The 21,014-nt window shown below is 40.3% G+C and overlaps 1 protein-coding gene across 1 annotated transcript in view; it reads right to left on the bottom strand.

Annotated features, from left to right (window-relative positions):
- The window catches only part of PLD1 (phospholipase D1), a gene marked incomplete at its 3' end in the record, with an annotated part of 135,026 nt that overhangs the window by 73,609 nt on the left and 40,403 nt on the right, over positions 1–21,014 (bottom strand). Inside the window, exons 2-6 of the mRNA XM_081329791.1 lie at positions 12,155–12,337; positions 9,085–9,212; positions 6,609–6,754; positions 4,340–4,448; positions 490–555 (exon numbers count right to left, since the gene is read on the bottom strand). Coding sequence (XP_081185917.1) covers positions 490–555; positions 4,340–4,448; positions 6,609–6,754; positions 9,085–9,212; positions 12,155–12,308 — 603 coding nt within the window. The 5' untranslated portion in view covers positions 12,309–12,337. The remainder of the gene's footprint in view (positions 1–489; positions 556–4,339; positions 4,449–6,608; positions 6,755–9,084; positions 9,213–12,154; positions 12,338–21,014) is intronic.

Below are 21,014 nucleotides of genomic sequence, written 5' to 3'. Positions count from 1 at the left end.
GTATCCTTTATAAAAAAAGCAGTGAAAACAGAGAGCAAGAAGATAACCACGTTACAGGAAATAAGAAAAATGGGAGCTAATTTCTCCATTACAGTAGTACTTTATAACACAAGATTCAGCCAATAACACCTTGATATCATAAAGAACATTACACATAAATTTCAGATTGGCTGGATTAGCGTTGTTCTTTGACCATGATTTGCTGAAAAAGTTGTAACTAGCTAGGTTTATATTGTTCTAAATACAAGCTAGGATTTACAAAATCAAAATGTTTTCTTTCACCTTAAAAAAAACCCCAAATCCAAATATTTCTGATATGGCAGCCCAAACCCTTTTGAAAACCTCTTAAAGTTATAATTTATACATATTTAAGTCAATTTGTCAATTATAACTGACACCACTAATTTAATCTTTCTTTACCAAACAATCAGATAATAATCACAGAATAACTTTAACTAACAAAGTAAATACTATCTGAAGGTCACTTACTGTTCCATGATAATTCTTGTACAGGGACATTTGTAAGAGATTTGTGAGATAATCTTCCAGTTGTTTCTGCAAAGGAAACACAGAGATACAATATACAAAGGAAACACAAACACACCAGTTAAGGATTGCAACAGCCATTATTAAGACAGGCAGGCAGAAGACTAGCAAAGCACATCCATGAATATCAACTACCATTCAGAAGGCATGATGAAAACTTTTTAATCTCACAACACATGGGCAGACTTAACCGTGGTTTCAGCTGGAAAACTAAGCATCCTACATTAATCTAAATTCAAAAATGCTAGGCAACTCTTGGGAACTCGACAAATTAGCCATCAACAGGCACATAGAGGTAAACCACATTTACATACCATTCAAAAACTAAGAATGAAACAGAAAGCCCTGAATAGGTCCTTTCTAGCAACCAGCACACAGATAAGCAGGATTTAACACCAGGAAAATAATCAAGTAGAAAACAATACCCTAATCAAGGAACTTCCAAGGAGAAAACCACAACCTCACCAACACTAGCAGGGCAAGTCACTGTATATAAACAGGGAATAAACCCCACATTCAGTAGCATTGATGATGTTATCTAGTCCGATAATGAAATGACTGCAAGTAAACAACCAAGCTCAGAGTTGTTATGAAGAGTCAAACTAAAACAACAAGATCTCTTCTGGAGGGAATAACAACACTGAAATGTTGCATGGGTGACAGAAAGAGAGCAAGTGGAGAGAGAGGTAGAGGAAATAGGATATAAAGATTTAGCAGGAGGATGATTTATGAGGATAATGATAATGAAAAGATGAGATAATTAACAAAAGGTAATTGATTTTACTTTGCAGTTGAATCTGAGAAATGCCTCATGATAAAAAGCAATCTGAAATAGCTGGAGATTTACATGAAAGGACAACTGATTTTTTTCCCCTCAAGTAATTAACTTTTAAGACAGGAGGATGAATTTAGATTTGCTGAGAATAGAGTAAAAAAGATAAGCTTTTTTCCTCCTTTTTTCTCTGCCTACAACTGCTCTCAGGGAGAATCTTTTAAATTCAAGATAATCTTTCTTTCTGGCAAACAGAGTAAAAGATTGGGAAAGAGAAACTAAAGGAAAAAAAACACGAAACAAAACAAAAGCCTTAAATCTCCATGACAGGAGTTAGCACACAAAGCATGCTTAAAATTTGACTAGGATTTGAATGTCAACATAATCCTTCTTTAGTACTGTACATCTGCATGAATTTTATATACAATGTGGTCATTTCTTTCTCTGTTAAACAAGATAATAATCGGCAGTGTTTACAGAAGAAAGGTGGAAAAAGTAAAAGAAGAATAGTTGCAATCTTGAGATCAAAGCTCTATTCCTTTTAATAGGAATTGTATATGTGTTAAAAAGGGGCAAGGCTTTGATCTCATGAGTCATGACTGCCATCTTGACTTTTTCTGAGACCCCACCTACCACAGACATCGCTAGTAAGGAAGTTGTGGAAACACTGTTGTTTGTTCAGTACAGGTAGTTCTCGTCTTACAACAGGTCATTTAGTGACCGTTCAAAGTGACTTACGATCCTTTTTCATCCTTACGACCATTGCAGCATCCCTGTGGTCATATAATCAAAATTTGGATGCTTGGCAACTGGTTCATATTTATGTTGGTTGCAATGTCCTGGGGTCACAAGATCACCTTCTGGCTTCCCCACTGAGAAGCAAAGTCAATGGGGAAGCCAGATTCACTTAACAACCATGTTACTAAGTTAACGATTTCAGTGATTCACTTAACAACGGTGGCAAGAAAGTTCATAAAATGGGGCAAAACTCACTTAACAAATGTTTCGCTTAATAACAGAAATGTTGGGGCTCATTTGCTCATTTAAGACAGCCAGTTCTACACCGAGCATTTGAAATCCAAGCAGTTTATGAAAGCCATCCAACAGAATCGCATGATCCAAAGAGTAAAAAAGAAAATAAATAGAACATACGCAATCATCCTAAATCTGATAATTAGGTAGTCCTCAACTTACAACTATTTGTTTAGCGATGGTTTAAAGTTACAACGGCACTGGAAAAGTGACTTATACTGGGACTCACACTTACAACCATCTCAGCATCCCCACGGTCACTTGATCAAATTTCAAGTGCATGGCCACTGGCATGTACTGACGGAGGTTGCAGGGTGCCAGGGTCACGTGATCGCCACTCATGACCTTTCCAGGGAGCTTCTGACAAGCAAAGTCACTGGGGAAAGCCAGATTTGCTTAACAACCAAGTGAATCACCAAACTGAATGATTCACTTCACCATGCCATAAAAGCTCGGAAAACTGCCTACAACTCACTTAACAAATGCTTTGCTTAATAATGGAAATACTGGTCCCAACTGTGATCCCAAGTCGAGGACTACTTGTAATAATTGCCAGTACCCACTCAAACTTGCTCCGTCTCCAAATGCAGGCTTATAAAGATCGAAACTCGAGGGCACTGCTTGTATTTCAGAGGCTACTCAGAATAAAAAAGAGTTGGAAGGAAGCTTGGAGGTCTTCTAGTTCAATCCCCTGCTCAAGCAGGGGATCCTATACTATTTCAGATTAATTTGCGGGCTCACAAGCCAGGAGGATGGAAGAGCAAATAAAAAATGAAATCCAGACATACTGGGCAAAGGAGATTTTATTCTCAAGAACACAGGGCTTTGTTCTCAAGGGTAGACTACTCACTGCTTCATCTTCTCTTTCCACATCTCAGAGGAGAGAGGTAACTTTCAAAATGCATTCTTGGTCCTAATCCATATAGGCTTTACATAATTTAATAAGCAACATGATTGTTATTTGGAAATAAACCAACAACCAGTGCAATGCCACACCGCTGGTACAGTATGACGATATCAGATGGCTTACATGCAGACAACTGCATTGTCTTCAAAGCCAGTCCCATCAAAAGTGGGATTTACAAGGCTTCTAAGTTAGGTGGGGTAAAAAAAACAAGCAATTCAAGGATTCCAGGAATGCTACTATTATTGTAAAAAAGATGGAAAAACAGAACCTTAAAATTCTATTCAAGTTTCTCTCTCCCCCCCTCTCTCTCCCCCCTCCCTCTCTCTCATCATCCCTCCCTCCTTCATACTAAACAAAATCAAGGGATATCTTTCTCAGGTTTTCCTTCAGTCTCTGGACTGCATAACTGCGCCCCCAAGTTCTGCTTAACAGTTCATTCTTCTCTTCCCCAATTTTAATAGTCTTCCATACTTTCCTGAAGGCCATCTCTAAATCTCTTTAGAGTCTAAGAGCCTTGTGATGAAGAAGGCCACGAGCAGCTTTCCTAGGAATAGCTTCAACTGGTAAGCCATGAGTCTAGAAGGACCACCAAAGTTGCAGACTACCTCCTTCTGGGGAAGCCCAGTCAAAAATAGAACTAAGGTCAGTACTTGATGATTAATGATAATGATTAAACTCTATACACTCTACCCCAGGGGTCTTCAAACTTGGCCCTTTTATGACTTGTGGACTTCAACTCCCAGAATTCCTCAGCCAGGCATGCTGGCTGAGGAATTCTGGGAGTTGAAGTCCACAAGTCATAAAAGGGCCATATCTGAAGACCCCTGATCTACCCTATATACTTAGGAGGTCATAAGTATAGCTCAAAGCTTAGTTATAAGAGATATTCAGCTCTCCAGCTCTCTAGCTTTATCAATTACACATGTAAAGGGAGCAGTGAAATAGGAACAAACAAATGACATGCTATGCATGAAACGTATGCATAACCTCATTTATGGAAACTATAATTAGGTATGTAACCAAAGTCTAAAATTAAAATTAAAAAACAACTTAAAACTGATTTTCCAGATGAAGGATCTTACTCTTCTACTGGAGAGATGATCTTCTCTGACCATGTTTTCAGAGGTGCGTGGAAGACTCGGCATTTGTCTTGCTTCTCCCCTTTTGACAGTCTGTCTCCGCACAGTGTGTCTAAAAAATACAACATTGAATGTGTCCCAGAGATGAAGGGTGAATTTGCCAATAGAAATATCCTCATTGTTAAAAGGAAAACACTTGCAGCTAATGATTCAAATTTCTTTAATTACTGGGAAAGATAACATAAAACACACATGGATACATTAATTGCATGTCCACCTTCAGGCTTGTATTTTCATCCAGCACAAAATGTCCGAAATGTACCCTTACCACACTTCACTTACATAAACAATTAAGTACTGTCTTAGCCAATAAATGTTTCTGAACAATTAAAATCATAAAACTGATTTGGATTACTGAGTTGATCTACCTAGAATCTTCAAGTGGATTTGGATTTGATTCAATGAAATTCAGATATCTAAATCAGGCCACTTTAGATATTCAAATCTATGGGTGATTGGACCACAACATCTCTGAACCAAATCAAGCTGGCTATCTCTGATATACAGTAGCTTGAAAATTTTAAACAATTACTTTGGTCCGAAAGTGGTGATTTCAATTATCTCTAAACTAAACATTCACACCATTAAGAGCAATCATTTTTGTAGGTCACCTAGTAGATAGTAGGTAATAGTAACATTAGTAGATAGCCAAGAGAGGGCCAGTTTGGTGCAGGGGTTAAGGCATCAAACTAGAAACTAGAAGACCTCTTTGGAAGCTGGTTGGATGATGGTGGGAAAGTTGCATGCTCTCATCCCTAAGAAGGAGTCACTGGCAAGCCACTTCTGGAATTTTGCCAAGAAAACTGCAGGGATTTGTCCAGAACTGACTGAAAAGATCACAAATACAGTAGGTAATGAAACCAAGAGTTTAATTTTTTGCATTTACATTGCCCATAAAACTGCTGCCTCAGCAATTTTGCTTCTTTGAAGAGAATCTCCATTAGCTAGAGCAGCCTTCTTCAGGATTTACTGCCAAAGAATTTTCCAGAGTCATGGTGATCACCTGGTTCTTAGCAATAACAAGCAAGCATTATAAGAGCTAGCTTGATGTAGTGATTAAGGGTGCTGGCCTGACAATACCTTTAATGTCATTAAACAACAATATCTGCCTATTGCAGATCCATGGGAAGGACTTGCTAGGTGGACAAAAAATGCAAAATGCAGTCTAATCTTCTGGCTGACTATGTGACCAACCATTACAATAGTGCATGATGCTTTGGTACAGATGTTCATAACTGCTTTTAAGACATTGCTTATTTTTACTATCCCATTCCCATGCAATCACAAAGAAACTTAATTTACATGAAGCCAATTCTTGGCCTGCTGAAATTTTGGCAACGGTGCCCCCATCCTAAATGTCTATGGAAATTCTCAGTCATCCAGGTCATGGTTGTCCCAAATGTGCACTGAAGAAGCTTCTTGGATGAGAAGCGAAACGACTTCAAGGAAAAAACAAAGGAAGTCCAGTTGCCTTTTGAAAAAAGCATCTGTGGGCACCCCCAACCACTTGAAACATTATGTTCAATGCCATAAAATTAACCACTGAAAGCCAGCAGTAGTTAAAGTGGGGATGGGGTCAGAACGGTGTTAATAAGATCATGACAGCAACTTCTGGAGAGTGCTTAGGGGCTGAATCAATGTTCTGGGAGACTGCATGGAGGCCTACCCACCTACCTCTGGGTTAGAGCATCAGTGTAGGAGCAATACGGATTCAAAATCTTGTTCGGTGAGGAAGTGTTTTAGGTTAGAGCTATTATATCTAAACTGCAAAAACCCTGAAGAAAATTAGTGGCGGCAAAGCTTCAGAACCTTCTGTATTTCTTTGATATCAGCTACTCAACAAAGCTAGCCATCTGCATGCTTATAATTCAAACATGACGGCCCTACTTTAGGTAATTCACTATCTTTTAGCTTATCCAACCTCACAGAGTTAAACAACATGTTCCTCCTTTTAAAAAAGAGAAAGAACCAACTATGCCATCTTGGAACTTTTTGGCAAATGGTGGTACAGATATACTAAGACTACTGTAGTGCTAAAGCTGATACAACTCTGAACAATATTGTCCGAGAGAAAAATCACAAAGCCATCACAATGTGCTGAGCTCTCACCAAATCATAGCATACCACTGGATGAAAATTGGGTAGGTATGAGTGCTTTTCCCACTCTACACGCAAACAAAACCCCTGCTTAGAAAGATTTGCATGCAATCACCTTCGTGTTGGGATGGGAATTCGGATAAAAGCTTTGTATCGAAGGAGTTCTCTGTGCAGCTCCTGAAAATGCTTGTATTTCCTTTTCACTTTCCATGTAAACTCCCCATGGGTCAGCTCAATGGTGTAAACACGGGGGCTTGGCACCTTCAAAAAGGGAACCAGACGTTAAAGGCTCAAAGAAGATTATTTAGTCATTCTCTTCTTCTCTTTCATGTTAGCACGTTCTACAGAGAGTCCATTAGTGACCTTCTTGTAGATCAATTAACCAAGGCTCTCATTTAATACAAGTAGTCCTCGACTTACAACCACAACCAAGCCCAAAATTTTTGTTGATAGGCAAGATGGCTAAGTGAGTTTTGCTCCATTTTATGACCTTTCTTGCCACAATTAATAAAATCACTGTGCTTGATAAGCCGGTATCACAGTTGTTAAGTGAAATCAGGCTTCCCCATTGACTTTGCTTGTCAAAAGGTTGCAAAGGGTGATGATCACATGATCTGGGAGATGGCAACCATGCGGGCATGCTGCAATGGTTCTAAGTGTGACAAACAAGTCACTTTTTTCAGTGCCACTGTAATTTCGAACATTCACTAAATGAATGTTTGAAAGTCGAGGACTACCTGTATTACATTTCAGCAAGATTTATCCTGAATCAGTGTCATTGAAAAAGAAACATATTATGGGGAAAGGAATTAGACATTATTTCCCCAACCATAAAAGTTGCATAAAAATAGCTCAGTACATAAAACCCCTCTCATAAGTACCATTTCAGAGAAAAGATGTAACTTACCTGCTCTTCCTAAGCAATTGGATGCCACAAATCACAGAGAATTGATCCATGAACTATAACTGGTTCCTAGAACCTCTTTTGTGATTCAAGAGCAAAATAGGACCAAGATAGCAATATCACTTAGCCTTATATACCACTTGGTGGCTCAGTGGGTTAGGATGCTGAGCTTGTTGATCAGAAGGTCGGCAGTTTGGCGGGTCAAATCCCGAGTGCCGCGTAACAGAGTAAACGCCTGTTACTTGTCCCAGCTTCTGCCAACCTAGCAGTTCGAAAGCATGTAAAAAATGCAAGTAGAAAAATAGGGACCACTACGGTGGGAAGGTAACAGCGTTCCGTGCGCCTTTGGTGTCTAGTCATGCCGGCCACATGACCATGGAGACGTCCTCGGACAAGCGCTGGCTCTTCGGCTTTGAAACGGAGATGAGCACCGGTCCCTAGAGTCGGAAACGACTAGCACGCATGTGCGGGGGAACCTTTACCTTTACCTTTAATGTTATATTCTCTGGGCATTTTACAATGTCAGCATATCGCCCCCAACAATCTGGGTCCTTATTTTACTGACCTCAGTAGGATGGAAGGCTGAGTCAACCTTGAGCCAGTAGAATCGAACTCCTGGCTGTGGACAGAGTTTGCCTGCAATACTGCATTCTAACCACTTCACCTTTTTACTTTTGAAGGGTAACTGGGACTTCAGATAAATCTGATTTTTATGTTTTAATCTGAGGGAAGGAGGAAGTCTGCCAGGGCACAAAATGGATTCTGCGATCCTCTTCTGTACAAAACACCTCTTTTCACTGATGCATGGAAAAGCTACAAAGGTCAAACTGGAATGAAATTGGTTCAGAGCAATCTTTGGATAGTGAAACCAGGGGCATTGTCAGGACCCACCCCAAACCACGTCTTAGGAAAACAAAAACTCTTGGAGTCAGTTCTAGTCCAAAAGGAATTTTTACTAGGACATGCTTGGTTGTGGAAATACAAGACAGGACTTAGTATTGTTTTACAAATTGAAACTCTATAAAGGGATCCCGGTTCAACCCCCCTTCCCTCAACCCCATTTGGTCAGCCCCCATCATTTTACTTCATGTCATCCCTTTCATGGGAAAAAAGGAACTTTGAATCTTTATGGCTATTGCCTTCTTCCTCTACAGAATTAAACGAAGACACAGGCCAGATGCCTTCTTCTCTAATCTTCCCTTTTGTTCCCCCAGTTCAAAAGGTTCCCTTGGTTTTTGAAATAACCTAAGGCAGGCTGAATCCACATGCACTCCTCCTTCCTCGGGAGATGGCAGAATCCATGGGGGGGGGAAAATAATGTTTTAAACATACATTTATGAATGTGATATAAATGGATTCTGACAGGCATATAAATTTAAGAAAAAAATAATCTTCCTCCTTTCCTTTGTCCTTCTATCACACTTGGTGAAAATTTCCCTCGATTAAAGATTAAGATTCAGTAGTGACGATTCCGGTGCAAATCATCAGGTGTACCAATTTCTAAAAAATGGCACACAGAAACTTCCTACCCAGCCATTTCTATGGATCAGGTTAAAAAGATTTTAAACATAATATTCGATGCTTTTAAAAAAAATAGTCGTCTATTTTTTTAAAAAAATATTTTGACCCACTAGGCCTCCTGCAGCCTTGCCAAACATGAAAGTATGACTGAGAGAGTAGATCTGACCTTGGTTGTTGACGTAAAACGCTCCACTTCTAGAACCCGTACTCGGACAGGACACCCGGTTAGGTAGAGCTGCACGTGTGGCTCTTTAAATCCTTTAGTGTTATAAATGGCTGAGAATGGAATGCCCACTGCAAAGAATGAGATGGCCAGGTATCAGTTATTTACATGGGTTTTAAAGCGCACGTTAAACAGGTTACAGCAAAAGCAGTTAAATGACAGATTGAGACATGGCAGCACAATGGGGATTCCTTCAGCCAAGCGCTCCATGGGGTGTAGCAGTTCCTCTCAAATGAATAAAAGCTCCAGATTATTTTGCATTAGTCACTTCCCCTTTAGATAGGAAACCTGATGCCAAGAGGGTGATTTGAGTGAAATGTAAAAGAAAACGAAATTTAATACATTTTTTAAGACAAGTTTCACAATAAAAACCTAAAATAATTGATTGTTTGGATTGAAAGATCAGGGACTGAATTTGGGTTGTTCTACTGCAAAACATTATTCACATCCTGGATCAAATCAGGCAGTAACTTATAGTTTGTCTAATCATACTTTGTTGAATAAAAAACACAGTTGGCACACAATGTCAATCAACTGTGGTTTACAAATCAAGGTTGATTCACACTTTGGGCTGTATCAAAACAAATCAGCCATGTAGCATATACATATATGCTCTGATCTATATATTAAATTCTCTCTCTCTCTCTCTCTCTCTTTCTTTCTCTCTCTCTCTCTCTCTCTCACACACACACACACACACACACACAACTTGTTATAGCTACAGTATATCTATCTATCCATCCATCCATCCATCCATCCATCCATCCATCCATCCATCCATCCACCCACCCACCCACCCACCCACCCACCCACCTACCTACCTACCTACCTACCTACCTACCTACCTACCTACCTACCTACCTACCTACCTATCTATCTATCTATCTATCTATCTATCTATCTATCTATCTATCTATCTATCTATCTATCTATCTATCTATCTATCTATCTATCTATCTATCTATCTATCTAAAGCCTCCACCACTTTTGAAGAGAGGTACTATCAAAAACTGATAGAAAACCATGAGCAACATCACTCACAACTACTACAACAATGGATCTCCAACTTCCAGGTCCCTGGAAGTACACTGTTGTAGTAGCTGTGGGTGCTGTCACTCATGGTTTTCTGGTGGAGGCTTCATAGCACAGGGCTCGTCAACAGATTTTGTCAACAGCTTTAGCTTCTACTTCCCTTGGCTAGTTGTCACAATAGCAAAGGGTTTCTTTCATAGCATTTTTGCATGGTTGACCTCAAGGTCTCTTCCCAGATTCCAGTACAACTGTAGAGCAACTGGCAAGTCATACAGTGGTTGTCCATTCTGACGATATGTCCTACCCACCTCTGATAATCAGGGACTCAATGCTAGTAAACTCAATGCAATCCAAGATAGCCCATAGTAATTTTTACATACAAACAAGCTTTTTAAAAATGATACTATTAACTACCATATGGCTTGCATATTGCACTAAACCACTGGTTGTTGAATAAAATATAGTTGATTGGGTGCCTCTAAGGGAAGCACATCACATTATGGCACAGCACACTGAATGAACCAGGCCACTGAAAACAACAGGACTTGTTGTTTATAGTTAACTTGTTACACTGGTTTCAACATGTCCTTTGGACATGAATAACTTCAGCTAGATAGAAGTTGTTGTTGTTGTTAGTTGCGAAGTCGTGTTGCTCAGTCGAAGATAGAAGTAGGAACACTATATTTATACATGCATAAGCAGATGGTGGATGAATAAGTTTGTCCTTCTCAACTAGCTGATGTTTATCTATCAATGTGTAATTTATCCAGCACTACCAGTCGAAGCCACAGCAATCCCAACACAGTAATTGCTAAATAATGGTAAAGGCCTGGGGTTTTCTGTATCTCTTTTCTTCCACCTAATTGTCATGTGGAGTTGCAGTTGTTAGCAAACCTCTTTGAAGAGAAAGCTCAGAGCAGATTAGAAAATTCCAAGTTTTTCTCATCTCTAGTTATGTACAGCCCCCTGCCATTACTGTATTTCAGAATGATTCAGGGCAAGGTGTTTTTCCCCCACCAGTTTTAAGATGTGTGGACTTTTGAGAGTTGAAATCAACACATCTTAAAATCGATTAAGACTGACAAACACTGAATTAAGAGAATAGATGGTACCACTTCAGATTCCATACTGAATTAAAAATAATTAATTAAAAATATTTGGTTCTATTCTCCTACCTTTGCTCTCTCTCTCTCTCTCTCTCCTCTCTCTTTCTCTCTCTCACTCACACACACACAAACATAAAAAATCAATACAGCATGAGGAATTTAACAATTAAAACAAAATATTATCAAATAAAAATTTTAAAATGTTAAAATTTTGCACCCAGTATAGTTCTTTGCTTTCTCGTGATCTTTGTAAGACTTGACTCCAAGACTTCTAAAACAGGAGTGGATAAAGGCACAGGTCATGCAGCTGCCAAACACTTAGCTTTTTGTTTCCCAAAGCAGCGCAAGATGTCACCTCTGAAACACAGTGACAAAAGGACTGGATTTTGGCAGTTTCATATTTAAACTGGAAAATAAGGGAAGGAATGGGACTGCAAGTCTTTTGGACATAAAACACTCCTATTCCTCTCTTAACCCGGTTACCAAAAATTCCTGGAAGAAAAAAACCTGGGTCCAAATTTTCAAACTTTTTTTTTCTGGTAACCAGAAGGCCTTATATAATCTGTTGGGATTTTGAAGGTTTCACCACCTGGAAAAAATAAAGGAGCTTTTGGAGTTATTAAATGTAGAGTTTTGGTTTTTAATTGGTAAAAGAAGTAGGGTTAATAGTACAGGAAACAGAGAAATGTTAGCCAGGATGGTTGCTGAAGACTTTACAAAGGGCATCAAGGCTCCTGGAGCTCCGATTCAGTCTAATTCAATCACATTTGAATCACATCTCTTCCCCCTCATTCAGTAAGAACTATCAACCTTCTTTTTAAAAAGAACCCTCAGGTTTCAAAGAAGCCTTTTATGCGCTTGAGCTATTGACTTACCGGGAGCTTTTGGATCATGTACCACATCACTATCCAATTCTTCTCCTTCAAAATGAAGCTCCCTTGAGTCCAGACTTTCGATTAAGTTACTCATGTCGGCAGCGATTTTCCTCAGTGTTGAAGTGCTCACTTGCTTTCTATTGCTGAGAGACATCTTAAAGGTTTACACTTGCGCACAAGGGGCTGTTTGAGAGAAGGAGCAAGGAAAATGCATTACTGGTGGTGGTTATGACTAGAGTTTGTTGCTGCACCAAAGATTGATCTGCATGCCTGCCTGGCCAAGAAATTCAACCATCTGCCTTTCTATCTTGCAAGATAAAAAGAGTTCAGACAGAATGGAGTAACTCAAGAACCAAAAGTTTATCTAAAGAACAGATGACCACTCTTGTATCAGAAGAATTATTCTACGTCTTCATGTAAGCCATGATTGAGAGACAGGCACCCTTCCTTTTCACGACCCTGTAGTCCCTATTCAGGATAGAGTTGAGGCAACTAGATGGTGCTCAGGCAGGTGTCCTTTCTGACACCACACAGAGTTTGCAGCAGATATTTTTTCTTTGCGCCCTAAGAGACTAACATCTGCCGCTACCTAGGATTGAACTCTCTGTCTTCAGAGTGGGAGGCGAGCATCTTCACCACTAGGCCACCACACCGCTCATATGAGAAATAGTTACAAGATTAGTACAATATTTATTTTCCTTCTTGAGGGAGCTAGATAGGTGATACAAACTGAACATTAATGGAAAATCCCATAGTCTGCTTGCTAATTTTGCCCATCAAGGAAGTGAATGAATGAATGAATGAATGAATGAATGAATGAATGAATGAATGAATGAACCTTTATTGTCAAAGTACAACCATGTATACATTGAGATTGGCTGAGCCTCCTTTCATGCCCCCCACCACCACAACTCACAGTGACAACAAATCCACCATCTTATTACACCATGTGAGCTAATCTCTTTCTCTGGAGAACATATTGCTGGTTCTCTTTCAACATGTACAGACATCACTACAGAAAATACAGAAAATACAAACTTAGCAAGGACCAAACAACATGACCAGTCATTGGAGTTCCATGTGATTCAATTTCATGTGGATTTCTGGGATATAAACTATTTTTATTGCTTAAGTATAAACAAAGCATCACATAACATGTGATGGTCCAGAGAATTCCAAACTTAAAAACTGGAGAATCTATACAAGGTGCCTAGCAGGATCTGAGCATGGTTTTGCTTAAGTCATCTCCTTTGCTCAACTCTGGCCAATAAGATTTGTACATTTGGCATTTCCATTGAGAATAAGTCTCAGAACTAAAGTTCAGTATTTCATCTCTCTGATGATGTGCAGAAGCAAATAGCACAGTCCACCATTTCTCAACCTTGGCGACTTAAATACGGATGGACTTCAACTCCCAGAATCCCTCAGCCAGCTAAGCAAAAGTTCAAAAAGGAAGGTTATTGACCAAGTGACAATCAGATGTGTATGGAATACCACTGATTATGCGCACCAGATTTCTAATGTTTTGATCATGTACTATGTATAAATGAGAAGACTATTTATTATGTGTTCAGTTTAATAGACATCAATACTGGTTGTTTTTGAAATGATGAAGACCCATCATATAGGGTATATGGGTTATATATAGGATTCTTCCAAGAATCCTCTTCTGTAGAACACACACAGGGAGTAATTTCTTAACAAGAACAGGAAAAAACCAACAGCCACAAACAAGTTTGTATCTCTCACTAAGCCATAATATGATTTGCTGGCCACGTTGTGGCTGGCCACATTGTGTGAACCAAGCCACTGTAGTTATTATTTCAAGAAAACTTAATTAAGGGAATTGATTTCTATGCATCTAAACAAAGCAATGTATAAAGAATTCTCTAAAGTTGGAAGCCTAAAATAAAACAAAATCAGCAATCAAATCCACGTATCAGACTTCCACAAATTGGAGTCCAATGCAAGCCACAATATTGTATTGCATACCATGATGTTACTGAGCAAATGAGCAAATTATACAATTTATATCATCTGACAATTATGTTATGATACACTTATTTATTTTATATGGGTTTCTTTTTAAAATAAACAATTCAAAGTGGCAGCATACCTCATAATCCTTCCTCCTCCTATTTTCCCCACATACAGATAGTCCTCGACTTACAACTATTCATTTAGTGACCATTTGAAGTTACAACAGCACTGGAAAAAATGACTTATGATCATTTTTCACACTTATGACCATTGCAGCATTCCCATGGTCACATGATCAAAATTCAGACAGTTGGCAACTGGCATGTACTGACAATGGTTGTAGTGTCCCGATGTCATGTGATCAGTTTTTATGACCTTCTGACAAGCAAAATCAATGGGAAAGCCAGATTCACTTAACAACCGTGTTGCTAACTTCATAACTGGTGATTCACTTAACAAGTCTGACAAGAAAGATCATAAAATGGGTCAAAACCAGTGGTGGGATTCAGCCGATTCGCACCGGTTCGGGAGAACCGATAGCTAAATTTTGCTGAGTTCGGAGAACTGGCTGAATGCACACTGCTTTTGGAAGTCCAGTCTAGGCCTGGGAGGCCTGCAGGAGGCCTCCCAGGCCTAGAACGGCCTGCCAGAAGTGCATGGATGCCACTTCCGGAAGTCCGTTATAGGCCTCGGACGCCCAGGCCTGCATCCAATAAGAGAACCGGTTGTTCAGGTATTTGAATCCCACCACTGGTAAAAATTCTCTTAACTATCTTGCTTAACAACAAAATTTTGGGCTCAATTGTGGTCATACATCAAGGACTACCTGTATAATGTCCTTGCTTAGCTGACTCATGAGATTAGGTAAAGGTAAAGGTTCCCCCGCACATGCGTGCTAGTCCTTTCCAACTCTAGGGGCCGGTGCTCATCTCCGTTTCAAAGCCGAAGAGCCAGCGCTTGTCCGAGGACATCTCCATGGTCATGTGGCCGGCATGACTAGATGTCAAAGGCGCACAGAACGCTGTTACCTTCCCACCATAGTGTTCCCTATTTTTCTACTTGCATTTTTACGTACTTTTGAACTGCTAGGTTGGCAGAAGCTGGGACGAGTAACAGGCGCTCACTCTGTTATGTGGCACTCGGGATTCGACCGACCATCTGATCGACAAGCTCAGCGTCCTAACCCACCGCGTCCCTTCTCATGAGATTAATCCACACCAGTTTGAGATGTTTGGTAACAGATATATTAAAAGATAAATAGTTCCACATTCCCAATTGTTGCCAAGGTGGCCTTGTCTTTTTAATCGTCAGAGACTGGAAAGGCAGAGAGCTGAAGTCCCTTCTGAAATATACTGTGATGGAATGTTTCTGTGAAGGAGGCGGCGGTGTGATGGATTATAGTTAAGCAGCAGGATCCAGGAAGGAGGGAGCACATTCCAACGAGGGGAGTGAGACAAGAGACAGCATAGTTGGCGCTGGATCAAGGGAAGAGAAAGAGATTTAAGATAGCCACTCTCTAGGGCAGGGGTCTTCAAACTCGGCCCTTTTATATCCCGTGGACTTCAACTCCCAGAATTCCTCAGCCAGGCATGTTGGCTGAGGAACTCTGGGAGTTGAAGTCCATGAGTCATAAAAGGGCCGAGTTTGAAGATCCCTGCTCTAGGATATATCCATTGAGGTGAGAGTATTAAAGGTTTAGTTGGGCAAGATTCTGTCTATATGGTATATGCAAATAAAGAACTGAGCTTTTGCTGGACTGTTTTACTTTGTTCTGTCATATACCCACTAATGGGCCCATATACTGATTAATTTTTTAAATGAATTATTTCTCTGCCCCATTATCCTTCCCTTTCCTCCTGCCAAGCTGATTCCAGCCATCTTAAATGCAAAAGCCTGTAACTGGCATACATATTTAATTAAGCAAGCAATTTTAGTGTTCTCTTCCTTTAAAATATTCAGCAGCAACAAGGTTACCGCTATACCTGAATTTTTTTAAAAGGGACACAGCTCCGAACAAGAACAGACTATGTGCGCACTCTTTGCAACCAGTACCAAGCTTGGGTGTGTTAAAACACACACACACACACACACACACACACACACATACACACACACACACACACACAAGAAAAAAGAACAGTCAAGGTGCATGCTTCAGGAAGGGTCCAACAGAACAGAGTTGCAATTCCAGTTCTTCTTGTACGAATTGTATGAAAAGTCCTGCATTTTTCCCTTGGATGTATAGTCTTCTGGGTCATTTCCCCTTAAGACAAAGAGATGGGTTACTGGTTTTTCTTGTTTGTGGGTGGTGGTGTGTTTTATTTTGTTTTGCATTGCAACAATAGTGACATGCCATCATCCATTTCGTTCATTGTTCAGAAGGCAGATCAGACAAGGCAACGGGAAATCAAACATTAAGACTCCCTCTTCATTTATATGCTCTCTATATTACCCTGTTTAATCTACCTATTTGCTAAGATAAATGTTGAAAAGGAATGTAGAGTTGGTAGCAAGAGCCAAGAAATGAGTTGAATAGTCAACTTTATTACCATACATCCACTGTGTCTGGAAGCTGAGTTGATTTGGTAACCGAGTAGCCCAAGGAGAAAAAAAACAGGTGTCACGTACAACATACAACATAAGGACTGTAACTGTCATTATGTGGGACAAACATGTAGAAAACTAGCAGAGTGCATCCATGAATACCAACTAGCAGTCAGAAGACATGATGAAACTCTTTAATCTTGCAACACATGGACAGATTCAACCATAGTTTCAAATGGGAAACAGTGAGCATCCTAGACCAAGCTAAATCCAAAAATGCTAGGGAATTCCTGGAAACTTGGCATTCGGACATATGAGCCATAAACCATATGAGCCATAAGCCATATTTACACACCATTCAAAAGAGACAATAAAAAATCTAGGCAGGAATCAGAAAGACTAAAACACATCCTTTCCAGAAGCCAACACCCAGATAAGCAGGGATCAATACCAAGCAAACAAGCAGAAAACAATACCCCAATCAAGAAATTACCAAGGAGAAAACCACACCCCACCAACACTGGCAGGGTAAGCTAGGGTATATAAATAGGGAGCAAAATCCCAAATCACCAGCACAGGTGATGTCACCTAGTTGGGTAATGAAATGTCTGCAAGCAAACAACAAAGCTCAGAGAGCACCAAGGACTCCACCTCATTCAACCCTGAGCTACGGATATTCTCTTCTATTTAGCCATTATATCTGGCTACAGAAATGTAGATGTTTAGATGGCAGCAAAAGGATACAGAAGCTCTGACTCTTTGCTGCTGTCTACCGGTTGTCTGGTGTTTTGCAGCTCAGATAGGATAATCCTATTCATAGGAACACAGGAAACTGCTTTACACTGCCAAGTTGTTGATTCAGTGGCACCTGTATGTTCAATATTGACTGGCAACAGCACTCCAGAGTTTCAGGGAAATTTTCTTTCCCAGTCCAGCGTGGAAATGATGTGCATTACCTGCATCTGCACCGCTACTGAGCAGCAAAAATTCTAGTACAAATACTTCTCCCTTCTATTACACTTTGAGTGTTGAAGCAGGTGTCAAACATAGAGTCTACCTCAACTCCTTAGGCCAATCTAATTTGAGGCTGCTATGTGATCTTGTGAAAAGACATTAAAGAGTTGCTGGTAGATGCTAAAATCATACTTCCCCATACTCTAAAGCAGATGATGCCTTTGAATCCTAATGTCATGGTTCCGACAGATGAAACTCTTCAAAAGAACTTTGAGGCATCGTTTACCTTAAAGGATCTTTTATTCGAGTAGCATAATATCGGCACTACATAATCGAAGCCAAAAACTGAATTCCCCTCCCCTGGGCACATAGTATCAAAGCACAGTTCCCTCCTCCAATTAACAGTCATAAATCACATTCCCCAATTAGCTTGAAGCGCAGGCTTCCTCTCCAGCTCTCCAGCCCACCAATTCTTTATCAGCTCTGAGCTCAATAACCTTGATTCTCACGCTAAGTTTAGTGTTGTTATGTCTAGCTGGATTCTCATTCACATCCCCCCCCCCAGCATCATCTAACTCTAAAAGCGAAAGGGAAAAGATGGCTACATTTCCATCTGTTGTCAATGCAAAAACATCTGATGTTAGCAGCGTTGCCACCTAAATATTGTGCAGCTCTATTGCCTGCAGCAATTGTGTCCATGGGCACTGCACATGGCATCCAGGATGGTTTTTTAAATTTATGGATACCATTTCTTGGAAGACAGGGAGTCCTTGGATTGTATTGGTCCTGAAAAGCTTTTTCGGGATTATAGACAAACTAATTGCAGGAAAACCATTTTTGTTAAATTGTCTTATTGCAAGCCAATTCTCAGTACCTTCCAAGAAAAGAAATGGACAAGCATGCAAACAAATACATTAATTACTGACAATAATGAGTAACACAGAAGTCAAAGAAACCTTATAATCCTTCAAGAGTCACAACTTTCAATCAATAATTGCATCACGTATTCATATTAAATCATGAGACAACATAGCGGAAATAGAAATTCTTCATCCTTTTACCTATTTTAGCTGTTCTGTCTAAGTCAGGAAACCCCCTTCAAGAGATTTGTCATTCAGAGGCAAATAGAACTGGCCATCATCAGCTTTTAAGATAGCTTGCTTCTCTCTCTCTCTCTCCATCCATCCATCCATCCATCCATCCATCCATCCATCCATCCATCCATCCATCCATCCATCCATCCAATTTATGCATCACCCATCTCACTATCTAATTCAGCCTCCCCCAATCTTTTGGGCACCAGGGACCAGTTCTGTGGAGAGGGGTTTGGTTGGGGGACATGATTTTGCATTCTGCCTGTATTCCATGGATGGGGCTTCACTTGTTTGCGCGGCCTGGTTGCTGGCATGCTGCGGCCTGGTGTCAGTCCATCGACTGGGTGTTGGGGACTTCTGTTTTAAGTGACACTGGGAAATATACAGATTAAAAAAAAAGCTTGGAGCTGCAACAGTTTGCCATGGCTGCACTACAGGAAAATTCTTTTGCTTCTAGAGGGCACAGACACCATGCCATGGTGAAGAAATTCTAGTGAAGGCATCTTTTATTCATGTTCTTTTATTTATTTATGAAATGTATTATTCACAGCAGAGCAATATGTCCCAATGGAGGTGGGACTTACTGTATTGGTTGTTGTAACAGGAGTGGAGAACTTTTTGGAGACTAAAGATCACACTTACCACTGGGAAGAACAACAGGTTGCAGTGAAGGGTTTAGATTATGGCACTCACCCTCTTCCAGGATGGGTTGTAGGACTGAGTTTAGGAACTTTTCTTCATTTTCTTTGTAAACCAAGTGAACTCTACTTTAGAAATTGTATTCCATCTTTGTTGAGCTCCCCGACTCCAAGTAGTAAGAAATAAATGCTGTTGTTTTTTTAGTAACATAACTAAGGAGGGGTGAGGGGAAATAAAAAAGGGGCACATGAACTTTTGGACCAAGAATCACCCATTCTGGTTTTCAAGATTATAACATTAATCACTTTCAAGTAAGCAAGCAATAAAGAAAAATGCTATTTGCTTGCATAATGGGCCCCATGGAGAGGTCCAAACAAAACTAAGTAAAAACTAACAACAGTTAAATTATACAAAGGCAATATACCCCAGTCACAGTACAAGTAATTATGATGTAACTCTAAAATCCTGAATCTCTAAACACGGTACCTCTGTTGTCTGAGTATCTTTTCCAACAAATAAGCCCTACTATTCAACTTTAACTTCTATCCAAATTCTCCTATCGATCAAATTATTTTATAAAATATGTATGTTTTCAAAACTTTCTTTAACCTATCCCAAAAATTTGTGGACCTGGCGGGGTAGAGATGGTGAGGTAGAATTTCATAATCAGAGACCAGGTTTTGAAATGCAAAAAAATGGGGTGGAAAACCTGTGAAATGGGGATGGAAAAAAGTCTATCAGTTGAATAAAAAAACAGGATCATGGCAAGCCATGTGGTGGGGCAGGGACTGAAGAACAGCCATCCACCACACCAAGAGTTTAAATTGGGCTCTGACACTAATAGGGAGGAAGTGTAAGGTCTTGTGGTAAAAGGAAACTTGGGCTAAAACAAGAGAAGTCCAAAACACTGCATGCTGCACATTTTTGGATCATGGTCAGAAGATGGCACTGTGCACTTTAGAGGCACTCTGAGGGTTGTTTGGGGGGGGGGATGTTTAAATGGATTGTACATACAACAGAGTTAGAACTTGCTTTACAACATTCCATCTGCCATCTTACCAAATCTGAACTCTGTCCCATGAACACCGCTGGTTGGTCACCTCTGCTCTAAATTCAAAGCGAAGAAATGGTATGGTACATCTCTCACAACAGTATGGATTGAACATAGTTATGGACTTTTCTGTTGTCCATAGCCTTCCTGACTTTTTAAGGTGGAGCACACATGAGGAATGTGTTGTGAGTCCTGAAATGACCATCTCATAGTTAAATACCGGCATCCCGGGATATTCAGAATATTCCATCTCTTTCCATGGGGGGTGAGCTATTACCCCCCGTAGATAGGGCTCGCAACTTGGGAGTCCTCCTAGATTTGCGGCTTACTTTGGAAGACCATATAGTGGCTGTGACTAGGGGGGCCTTCGCCCAGGTTTGCCTGGTGCACCAGTTGCGGCCCTATCTAGACCGGGATGCCCTGTGTACGGTCACTCATGCGCTCGTGACCTCGCGTTTGGACTACTGCAACGCTCTCTACATGGGGCTTCCCTTGAGGACCACTCGGAGGCTCCAACTGGTACAGAATGCAGTCGTGAGAGTTGTGTTGGGAGTCTCCCGATACTCCCATGTTATACCTCTGCTCCGTGAGCTGCATT

Source organism: Vipera berus, assembly GCF_964194415.1.
Source record: "Vipera berus genome assembly, chromosome: 5".
NCBI classification, from domain to species: domain Eukaryota; kingdom Metazoa; phylum Chordata; class Lepidosauria; order Squamata; family Viperidae; genus Vipera; species Vipera berus.
This window is presented reverse-complemented; position numbering and strand designations above follow the sequence as displayed.